At 45.4% G+C, this 12,276-nt stretch overlaps 1 protein-coding gene across 6 annotated transcripts in view; it reads right to left on the minus strand.

Annotated features, from left to right (window-relative positions):
* The window catches only part of MTUS1 (microtubule associated scaffold protein 1), a 282,742-nt gene that overhangs the window by 147,104 nt on the left and 123,362 nt on the right, over positions 1-12,276 (minus strand). For 4 of the 6 annotated variants that reach the window (XM_075347095.1, XM_075347097.1, XM_075347096.1 and 1 more), the window contains exon 4: positions 8,960-9,136. The exons of 1 other annotated variant lie outside the window; for it this stretch is intronic. In XM_075347095.1, coding sequence (XP_075203210.1) covers positions 8,960-9,136 — 177 coding nt within the window. Of the gene's footprint in view, positions 1-7,374; positions 7,565-8,959; positions 9,137-12,276 lie in introns of those variants that run through there. One more of the 6 variants, XM_075347099.1, reaches the window with a different exon arrangement.

Genomic DNA, 12,276 nt, shown 5'->3' on the forward strand with positions numbered 1-12,276 from the left:
TAATTAGCATACTTTATTAAACTGCAGTTCCTGTAGAAAAAGTTAAAACATTAAGGCCTCATTCACATGACCATGTTTAAACACCCAAGTGAAAAAATACTCGTATGATCAGTGTTTTGTATTAATGTACGGTCTGTGTCCATTTTTACCATCCTTGTGTCAGAGTAATTTATTTATCAATCTATGAAAAACAAAACTTTTATCCTGTGCAATTTTAATGCAAACCGCACACTGACGCCATCCGCGTGCTGTACTTGTTTTTCACGGACTCAAGGACTTGTCTTAGGCCTTTTCATTTGTGATATAAAAAAAAAAAAAAAAGTGGAAATGTCTCCATGAGTTTTTCATGGACTGTCTGTAAAGAGACACGGACATGTGAAAAGCACCATAGATTATAATGGGTAAGTGCTGTATCTCTGAATAACAACTGTAACAGATGTGGGAGGGAGGCCTAAAATTGCGATTTGTATAGGCGAGGACATCTCCAATACAAGACTATGTGCTTAGTTTACAATGTTACTTTGGGTCAATTCCCTTTAATGCGGATTACCCCCTTCTGGACTATTAGGCTATGTTCCACGGGAGATTAAACCTGCGGATTTTGCCGCGGAAAACTTGCGGCTTTATCTGGATTTGCTAGATAAATCCGCAGATTTTAGCAAGTACAGACACTCCCCATGTTATCTTAGGCTAAGTTCACACATCCTGTGTTTTCAATCCGTCAGGTCCGTCAGCAACGGATCAGTCATTTTCAAGATGTCAACTGATGCAACTGATGTGTTTTTCACAGGATTCCTTTCACAGGAATCCTGTGAAAAAACGGATCAGTTGCGTCCGTTACATCCGCTGTGCGTCCGTTTTTTGACGGATCAGTCATGATCCGTCTGTGTTTGGGACAGCCCAGTGGGCGTGCCAAGCATGCTGGGCATGCTCAGTAGAGCATGACGGAATCCTGCGCTGGATTCCGTTGTAAGACGGATTACGACGGAATCCAGCACCATAGACATGCATTACAAGCTTGACGGATGGCGACGGATTCCTGCGCGGCGCGTTAATTTTGACGGCCCGAAAAACGTTACATTCTGCGTTGCTCCCCGCTCGGCGGTCAGTCAAAAACGACGGACCGCGACGCAGCGGATGCAACGCAGGGTCATCAGTCGCAATCCGTCACTAATAGAAGTCTATGGGGAAATACAGGATTCCTGCAAAATATTTTGCAGGATTCCGTAATTCCTCAAGGCTACGGATTGTGACTGATGCAAAACACAGGATGTGTGAACTTAGCCTTATGGGACTTGGGGAGTGTGTCTCCATGCTGCAGTATGTGCAGCTGCGGAATATGCTGCGGATGTCCCGCAGCCACACATAACTGCATGTCAATTATTCCTGCGGAAATACCTGCTGATGTCCCGGCCCTCCACTATGGAGATAGAGGCCGGGACTTCCGCAGGTAAGTCAAAACGAATGTCGCAGGTTTACCGCAGCTATTTCACTGGAATCCCGCAGTAATGGATAGCTGCGGATTCCGGGGGTCAGCTGCGGGAAACCTGCGGATATATCCACATGTGCAAGCTCCCGTGGGCACAGCCTTAAAAACTGGTGGCTTCATTCTCAAAGCACCATCTTTGGTACCAACAAACGTCTCTTACCTGAGTGTACAATTATTTTATGAAGATGCATATTAATGTGTAGCAGTTAACCCCTTCACCCCTGGGCGATTTCCCATTTTTCGCTCCCCTTCAGAGAGCCGTAACTTTTAGATTTTTCTGTTAATCTTGCCATATAAGGGCTTACGTTTTGTGGGACGAGTTGTACTTTTGAATGAAACCATTAGTTTTACCATATGGTATACAGGTAAAAGGGGAAAAAAAAAATGCAAAGGGCGATGAAGCTGCAAAAAAAAAAGTGCCACTGCACTATTGTTTTAGGGATATTTTATTCACCATGTTAATTATATGGTAAAACTGGTGTGTCAGCATGGTGCCGAAGGTCAGTACGAATTCGTAGACACTTAACATGTATACTTTTATCTAAGGGGGTTAAAAAAAAAAAAAATTCATAAGTTTGTCCAAAAAAGAATTGTGCTTTGGTTGCCATTTTCCGAGACCCATAGTATTGTCATATTTTGGGATCTGGGGCTCAGTGATGGCTTATTTTTTGGTCTTGAGGTGCCATTTTTAACTATACCATTTTTTTTAAGTAGTTGCTATGTTTTGATCGCAGCAAAAAAATAAATTAAAATGTGTGCCGCCCCTGCAGCGGTCGAACCGCTCGGATCCGGGGTCTGCTAAGGCTCGAGGGTCTCTGGATCCGGGGGCTTACAGCCACATCAAATGAAAAAGGGGCATTTACAGGGGATAATAGTTCGTGACGCCACCTGTGGTTCGCGGTAAGGGGAGTACAGCCGCTGCCGATGGGAGTACCCGGGGAAGATTGAGTGGGGGCAGCCAGATGACGTTACCCTCCACGGGTAGGGGAGGCCCCGGGACTCTGGATGGTGGTGTTGGGGAGCGGGGTGCAGGTCGGAAGCAGGGGAGGACCATGTACTCACTCAGGCAGTGTTGGTGACGATGCGGTCGCAAAGCAGACTGACAACAAGGTGAACCAAGTCTTTGTGTGCCGCTGCCCTCTTAGGAGAGCCCGTCCGGGTATCCGTCCCCTATAGCACTGCTGGGTGGTCCGGAGCCTGCCTCCGTGCACAAATTTGAAGAGTTCATGTGGCCCGTTGGCATAAAGCTGTCTGGGACCTACTCCCTACTGTTTGTAGTGGAGCAGTGCTCTCAAGGGTTCACGCTTGGGATTTCTGTGGGCTGCTTGGGTTGGAAAGCCCTATCCCCCTCATTGCGCTAGTGCCCCTGATCTCTGAGCTTCTTGGGGACAGTCCATAAAGTCACTATCCTCCGCAGGTTAATTGCCGGGTTGCCTGAAGCTACTCCCCGACCTAGGCTCCAGTACCCAGTCGTGCTTTCGATCCCGGACCGGTTATTAGATTCAGATGCCTCCCCGTCCTCCAAGACTGGGTCCAAGCACCCAGCTTCAATACCCTGCGACCGGGTCTCAGTCTCCTCCGGTCCCAGACCACAGTCTGCGACCTAACCTTTAACTCCCCGGGAGCCACACACTCCCCAGCTCCTCATTACTCGAGGACTACCACTAGACTCCTCTACTTCCCTCCCACCAGTCTGCCTGACCCCTTGGTGGGTGGCCCTATTCCAGCTCAGCAGCCCACTGGTGTGTCTGACAGGGTGTGGTGTGAGGTGTGGTTGTGATTTGGATGCTGATTGAGGCAGTACCATATTTTGGGAACCCAGAACCATGGGGGGGTTGAATCCTGCACTAAGATATAAAGAGCATGCAGTACCCTGTGACGCCCTGAATAGTCCAGGAGCGTCACAAATGCAGTAACAGGCAATCAAAAAAATGTAATTTTGCCATTTGGAATTTTTTTCTCGCCACAGCATGTACCGATCAGATAAATTGGGCATTTCTGAATGCGGCGATACCAAAAAGGTGTGTATTTTTTTTAAGTTAATTTCAATGGGGGAAAAAAAGGGGGGTGAGTTTTACTCTTTAAGGGTTTTTTTAAAAAATTTTTTTTAACATTATTTAATTTATTTTACTAGTGCCCCTTGGGGACTTTATGGATCAGCAGTCTGATCGCTTGTTTATTTCTGCTGATCAGAGCTGCACAGCTCTGATCAACAACAATGCACTGTTCCTGTAAAAGCTGCTCGGTCACCTTTTACAGGAACTACATGAAAGAGACCGGAGTCCTTACATGACCTGTCACTACCATGGCAACCATCGGCCCCTCGTGATCGAGTCACTGGGCCTTTGATGGTGGCAGGGAACCGCGCGATGCCCACCATGGCCATTTAAAATTGCCCTGTCCCATTTTGACAGCGCAATCTAAGTGGCAAGCAGGCGTGGGTGGATAGTGGATCCACCTGCGCCCATTAGCCTACATGTCTGCTGGTTTGAACAGCAAATATGTGCAGGGATCAATGCAGCATCCGTCAGTGACTGCCACAATACGACCAAGGACGTACCAGTACATCCTTGGTCATAAAGGGGTTTTATCTATTCCTCTCTCAACCTTTTATTACAACCCTGGGGGCATTTCATTAAAGTGAATTGGTCAGCAGGTTTTTAATATGAAAGTTGAGGATCGCATGCTATAAGGGTTAAAAAACAAAAGGCAATTATGAATCTGTGTACACTATTGTTTACTTAAACTAATGGCTAATACCCTGTGATTAACATGGCTTGGTCTAGCTGACACATGCACAGAAATCCGACACGCCCCTGCTCTGATTGACACCTCATAGTCAATGCACAAACTCTATTGAGAGCCTGGTGTGGGTGGGGACAGCTCTCCCAGCTCAGCTACATGCTTAAAACTCAATTCTTTGATTATGTGAGAACGGCTGCACCCAGTAATCTATGTGATACACCGTTAGATTTGGATATTCCTTACCTACATTAGGGTAAGTTCACACTGAGTTTTTCGTGGAGTTTTTTTGCACGTTTTTCGGGTGCGTTTTTGCTCAGAAAACTGCATGACTTTGCTTCCCCAGCAAAGTCTGAGTTTTCATTTTTGCTGTCTGCACACAGCGTTTTCTTAGCTGCGTTTTTGTGGTGCCCACAAAAACGCAGCATGTCAATTATTTTTGCGTTTTTCACTGCGTTTTCCACCTATTGAGTTCAATGAGATGTTCAAAAACGCAATGAAATTCGCAAACTGCAAATATAGCTGCGTTTTAGTGCGTTTTTATGACTAAAAACACAGCTATAAACGCAAGGGGTGGGTAGAAAAGTAACATGTACAGGAAGAGGATTCCTTTTGTCAGTAAAGACAGAAGCGTGAATCCTCCCAGTACCGCCACCGCTGCTTCCATTTCCCGCCCGGTGCCATGTCCGCTCCTGTGCGGGAGGTGGAAGTGGCTGCTAAATCAAAAGTGAACAGTAGAAAAATGTCATACTCACCTGTCTGCAGACTCCCGGTGCCATATCCGCTCCCAGCTCCTCTTCCCGTTACCGCCACCCCCGCTCCAGCTGTGTGCCGGCTTCCCAGGCACGTACGATAGCTGCAGTACCTGGCGGTGATCACCTGATGCGGTCACCTGACGCATCAGCTGATCGTAAGTCTCGCGGTGACGCCGCCTTTCACCGCCCAGCCGGCTATCAGCTGATGCCATTAGGAGACTATCAGCCGATTACCGGCAGCTCCTGCAGCGATGGGACTGGAGTCAACACTGACGTTTGTAGATTTTTTTTTTGCACTGATGCATCAGCGTAGACTGTACAGTGAGTGAGCGCCAAGTAACTTATTTCCCAGCACTTGCAGTCAGTTCATGACAGCTGTAGACAGGCTGGGGTGATCTCTGGAGTTCAGGTGAGTGCATCGGCGATCACCCCGGCCTGTCTGCAGCTGTCATGAACTGGACCGCAAGTGTCGGGGAATCAATCACTCGGCACTCGCTCGCTGTACAGTCTCGGCTGCAGTGTGGAGCTCAGGTGAGTGCTCCGGAGTGCAGTGCAGGTAGCTGAATCCAGGCCTGGCATTACTGGAGATTCCTCCGGTAGCCAGTCCGACGCTGCACAGAAGTGTGTGGTTTTTTTTCTGCACTGATATATCAGGTGATTGTATAAAAGCAGTTTATGCAATCAGCTGATGTGTGATGTGATTCAGGCTTATGAACCTGACACATCATCTGATCGCTTTGCCTTCCAGCAAACCGATCAGATAATATTGGATCCGGATTGGACGGCGCGGGACCCTTGACCCAGGATTACTGCAGAGGTGGATTCTTTATTTCAATAAAGATGGAATCACTAATTGTGTTGTGTTTTATTTCTAATAAAAATATTTATCTGTGTGTTGTGTTATTTTTATCTTTACTAGAAATTCATGGTGGCCATGCCTAATATTGGCGTGACACCATTAATTTCGGGCTTAGGGCCAGCTGATAATACACAGCTAGCCCTAACCCCATTATTACCCAGCGAGACACCCAGCATCAGGGCAGCTGGAAGAGTTGGATACATATAGTGTATGGAGTATGCTGAGCCTTGTAGTTCTGCAGCTGTCTGCTCTCCTGCATACACTAGTGGAGAATGAAGAACATATTGAAGGAAATGACATCAGACCTTTTCTTTTTTTTTTTCTCAATCTTTAATGGCAATGTTCACTGTAAAAAAAGGCATAAAAACGCAGTGAGCAAAAACGCAGCAAAAAACGCACCAAAACACCGTAAAAACACATGCGTTTTTGACACTTTTTTTGCCGTGGGTGCGTTTGTGCGTTTTTTTGCGGCAAAAACGCACAAAAACACAGCGTCAAAAAAAATGCAGTGTGTGAACTTAGCCTTATCCTGCTCTTAGATGAGGTAGCAAAAACCTGCTGACAGATTCCCTTTAATACATTCTAGGCTTCATGTCAAACACCCAGCCACCATCAGTCAGAAGACTATAGACTACAGACTACTACATCACAATGAACGCCAATCTAAAGGCTGATGTTATATGAGCACTCGAATTAGCGATAGACATTTTAATTCATATTATTCTTTATTACGACACTACTATTTAAGTGGTTCCTTAACATTTTCCCATTTACAGTAGAGCCTGACCATTTATGAACGCAGTGTACTCTTAGGCTACTTTCACACAACCGGTTTTTGCTCTGCGGCACAATACTGCGCTTTGCCGGAAATCCGCATCAGTTTTTTTTTTTGGCCGCCGGGTGCGGTTTTTCCATATAGACTTTTATTAGTGCCGGATTGTGCCGCATGGCCTTGCGTTGCGTCCGTTTTTTGCCGGATGCGGCATATTTAGCCGATGCGGTGGCCGGATGAACCATTCAAGTGAACTTTTTTTTGTGCGGCGAAAAAACCGCATCGATTTACAATGCAAGCCTATGGACGCCGTCAAAAAACAGACGGGTGGCATGGAAAAAAACTTATGCAACGGATCAGTTTTTTTGCCACATCCGTTGCATAGGTTTTTGAGCCGGATTGTGCCGCACTGCAAAAACCGGATGTGTGAAAGCAGTCTAACTGGGAGTGATGTTTCATATTACAAACCTTGTGTGTTCTTAATCTGTGCATTCAGGCCATGGAGCAGAATTTTTTTTTTTTTTTTATAAAAGAGATACCTAAATAATTTAACAGTCTACAAAAAAAAAAACGATGGGCAGTCTGCATGCAATTCATTCCTAGAGGGCTTCAGTTAATTACTAATGTCATCTCAGTAAATGGGCTCTAGACATCTCAATGCTGGAGCTCCCCGCAACTCCAGATGTAAGAAGCTCAGGGAGACTGACATTTAATTTAAGATCAGTTTCAAACATGAAAAGAAAAGAAAATGACCTACTTCTTCTCCCAGCAGCCGAAGCCAACAAAGGAATTATGCAAAAGCTCCAGGATGCGACAATCAGCAAGGTCAGGAAGGTAACATCACACAGTCTCCCTGAATCAGCAACTAATCTTATAGTGGAATTGGTAGAGAGCTGGACTGGCAAGGCACTCTCTGTGCAACTGCGGTGCCCTCCTGGCACGGTCATTTAAGGTAAAGGATCATACCCAGATCACAGACAAAAGGGCCCCGGCCATGTTCACTCCTTTGTGTGCGCTCGATGAATTAGAGTGGAAAGTAATGAGGGGATTTGAGGCGGTGGGCAGGACAGACCAATCCAACAGGAAAGTCTCACTAGGAAAGTCAGCACTGGGTAGGCTGAATAATTTGGCCACTTGGTTAGATGGAGCTTTGTTCCAAAGGGCATCTTATACATAATAAAGTAGCCATTTGTCTGTAGTTGCAATGGAAAAAATGGATACAATAAGCACATTTATCATTTGCTCAAGGCTCCTTTGAGCGGTGGAGATGCAGCATACGCTTAACTACCAGGCTCATTTGTCAAATCTGCAGAGGATCTGAAAGGCAGACACCCGGCGTGTTCTCAGTTCCTCCACTTCTTTCTAAATAATACAAGTGGCAAAGAAAAGCTACACAAAATGAACGGCTCCTTCCATCCTCTCCAAGGCATGCTTCGGTCAATACAAGTCAATAAGGTTCAATTTGGATCATTAAAAAGTGCATGCAAAACAAATACATGCCGTCACATGGGTGCATCCACAACCCCATTGTGCCAAGCATGCACAACACTATTAATTGGAACCAGTCAGGTGCAATATGCACTCCGCCACGAGCAGTTCTGGGTGTATATTGCCATTACCTGCCTAACCGTCCCTGCATCTAGTAGTATAGATAAAGATCTTTAGAAAAAGTATTTTTAAAGATCCTTTATGATATGCTAATGAGCGCAAGGACTAGTCGCAAGGGTGTTTTTTCCCTTGGCAAGTCGGCCCCCTGTGGGCGTGCTAACATGCTAATGAATGCGCAGAGGTAGAGGCATGGCCGCTCTCACCTCTGCTGCCACCACTGGTTTTTGGCTCAGTATGATCTGAAGTCTCGAACTTCCAGTCATGCGTACTATGAAGCCGGGTGTACGTGTTCCAGCTTCAAACAGGTGTAGTGCGCATGAGCCGAAAGCCAGCAGTGGCAGCAGAGGTGAGATCAACCAGGCCGCTAACTCTGCACATTGATTAGCATGGTAGCACACCCACAGGGGATTGCTGACATGCTTGCAAGCTAAGGGGGCCGACTACACAAGGGAACACCCACCCTTGAGATTAGTCCCTGCACTCATTAGCATATCATAAAGGATCTTTAAAAAATACTTTTTCTAAAGCTCTCTATCTATGCTGCTAGATACAGGGTCAGTTAGGCAGGGATTAGCAATATGCACCCAGAACTGCTCGTGGATCTGGGTGCATCTTGCACCTGAGAAGTTCCCTTTAATGTGATGCCCAAGTGCCAAAAGGGTGCTCAAACATAACGACAAGTGCAAGTGAAGTGCCCAACGGTGCAAAGTGCCAAAGGTGAACACTGTACTTACACCTGGTACTCAAAGTGCTGTGATCGCTCTGGGTGCTGCACACGGAAGACACACTAGGAGTCCTCTGGAGAGTCGGTCCTCTGCACGGGACTCTTGTTCTAGGCAGAGATCTTGTCCCGATCACAGATGAAGCTTTTACAATACTAGACTTTCCTTTGGGGGGACTCAGACCTCCCGCTAACAGAGATAAAGACAAGGTATCAAAAGAGCATCCTGAGATATCATTTATCATAAACATTCAACACAACAATACAGAGAGAAGGCATGGTGTCTGAAGGTATCCTTTATATACAGCAGAAATGAAAACCCTCGTATACAGCAGCTTCTCTGTTAATCACAATTTTTTAAAAAATCTGCCCATACTAAAAAGGAGATTGCAAAATATGGGATATAACCTGACAAGCAAAAGGGTAACAATGTTTTGAACAGGCTCCGTATCTCACCGTCCATACATACATTTTCGTTGTGTACATGAAATACTTGATGGGCAAGGAGATTGCTAGCTATTGGATATTGCAGTGTCTACATGGGCTTTACGGTCTCCAGGGTTTATTATACTTAGATTTGTGTGTACATGATCAGGCTCTGCTTGTCTGTAATACGCCATGTCATTACACATAGCCTAGGAATGTCACATTACATAATGAGAGCCTCTATGAACGGCAAGTCCTCTGCGGTCACATGACGTGAGGGGCCAGGTGGAGGACGGCTATGTTTCCATACAATTCTTGTAGGCCGCAAATTTAAACCTTTACCATGAAAATAAAATATGGCTCTTGGATAATAGACTAAACTCATTAGTTATCTTCTACCTTGAGGCCGGTATGGTGGCCTTAAAAATACGGACAGTGCTGCTTAAGACTGTGCGCACGGTGCGTTTTTCGCAGCGTTTTTGGTCTTAAAACTGCATGACTTTGCTTCCGCAGCAGTTTTCATCTATGAGTTCATCTATCAGTTTTTCTATGAGTTTTCATCTTTGCTGTCCGCACAGTGCAGTTTTGTTTTAGGTGCGTTTTTGTGGTGACCACAAAGATGCAACATGTCAATTTTTGCCAGTGTTTTTCACCCATGCAATGCATTGTAAAAAACTCATCAACAAAACCGAGGCATAAAACACGGTAAAAAGTCAAATAACACATGCTTTTTTGATGCTTTTTTTTTTACCGCAGGTGGGTTTTTTGCGGCCAAAAACACACAAAAACGCTGCATCTTTGCAGTAAAAAAAAAAAAAAAGGCAACGTGCGCACATAGTTTTAGGCCTCATTCAGACGGTGATTTTACTCCACAGTTATTCAATACAGTTTTGGATCCAAGTTTCTTCATCGTTTTGGTTCGTGAGTCAGTTTCTTCCATCAGTCAAATTAAAGGGAATCTGTCACAAGGGTTTTGTCCACCTAATCTGAGAGCAGAGTAATGTAGGGGCAGAGATCCTGATTCCAGCGATGTGTCACTTACTGAGCTGCCTCATGTAGTTTTTGATAAAATTACTGTTTAATCAGCAGTAGCTTATCATTAGAGGACTTCTTGGCGTGCTGCAGGTAGTCCAGCATATTCATGAGCTCTTTATAACTCCTACATCCACAGCAGAGATTACATTGATTTTATCAAAATGACTGCAAACAGCTCAGTAAGTCACATCGCTGGAATCTGGGTCTCCGTCCCTACAAAATGCTATTCTTAGATGAGGGAGCAAAAACCTTGTGACAGTTTTAAACTGCAGAAGTTTTTCCTATCCATTGCAATGTACAATCTGTGCGCAGTCTCATTTTTACAGACCTATAGACTTGTATGGGAAATTTTTATGCGAGACTGATCAAAAAGGACAAGACTCAGATTTATTTTTTTTATTGCCACATTGCCTGCAAATAAATACTGCCATGTGAATAGCACCACAGAGTTTAAGGGGTACGTGTTATACCAGTGAAATTCAGACAGGATTTGTAGGAGGAGAACTGATGTCTGAATGAAGCCATATGCAAACTTTGGACATTTTTAGTTCGGGGCAAAGTACAGGTCCATTTCTCTATCCATATTTCCATACTATAGATGCGAGCCTCAACATACCCATCTGTAGTCTAGATGTATGCACCCTTGAGGCTACTTTCACACATCCGGTTTGAGCACTGCGGCTCAATCCGGCTGTGAAACCTATGCAACGGATGCGGCGAAAACACCGCATCCTTTGCATAAGTTTTTACATGCGGCCTGTCCGTTTTTTTTCCGGTTGCGGCACGCTACTGAGCATGCGCAGTGGAAGAAACCGCATGCGGCGGCCGGATGCAGTTTTTCGCATCGCGCCGCATCCAACGTCCATAGGCATGCATTGAAAAATGCGCCGCAGCGGCCGGATGCGGCGCAATGCGTTTTTTTGCCGGAGCAAAAAACGTGCCAGGGAACGTTCCATATCGGCCGCGGCATCGGCTAAATCTGCCGCATGCGGCAAAAAAACTGACCCAACGCAAGCCCATGCGGCACAATACGGCACTAATGTAAGTCTTTGCAAAAAAAAACGCAATTGGCGGCAAAAAAAATGGTTGAGGTTTTTCTACAGAGCGCCGTATTGTGCCGCAGAGCAAAAACCGGATGTGTGAAAGTAGCCTAAAAGGTCCAATTATAAAAGTCTGGTGTCAATACATGCTTGTCTAAATACTACATATTTTTTTTTTTTTTTTTTTTATGGACAATGAGTTGGGCCCCTTTCACATTGCGTTCCTCTCCCCGTTCAGTGGACCCGTTGGGACTTCCATCCAGACCCCCCACAAAACGGGTTTTGGACATATGTGCAGACAGGGCCATAGACTATAATGATGCAGCTGAAGTCACCGAGCTCTGTCGTGCACCATTTTCAGGAGTATATGCTTTCTAGAGGTGGACATCCAGACCCAGGGTGTCCGCGTGCGGAAAGCATATACTCCCAAAAATTGTGCACGACAGAGCTCCAGCTGCATTATAATCAATGGCCCTGTCCGCACATACATCTAAAACCAGTTTTGCAGGGGGTTTGGACAAAAGTCCCAACGGGACCATTGAACGGGGAGAGGAACGCAATGTGCAACGCCTTACAGAGAATCTAAAACACTCCATTATATTATACGTAAGGAATGAGTCCTACAGAAATAAATTGTATATGAAATAGATCAGCCTTGAAATGACATAATAGACACACAGATGCAAATGACTTCCTCAAAGCAGATCCATTACTGACCATGAAGGACCACTCATTAGTAGGAACAATGTCTTAAAAACGGTCTAAAAGATAAATAATCGCGTTTCCTACGGCAACCAATCACAGCGCACCTTTCATTCTTAAAGATTTT

Source organism: Anomaloglossus baeobatrachus, chromosome 1, assembly GCF_048569485.1.
Source record: "Anomaloglossus baeobatrachus isolate aAnoBae1 chromosome 1, aAnoBae1.hap1, whole genome shotgun sequence".
Taxonomy (NCBI): Eukaryota; Metazoa; Chordata; class Amphibia; order Anura; family Aromobatidae; genus Anomaloglossus; species Anomaloglossus baeobatrachus.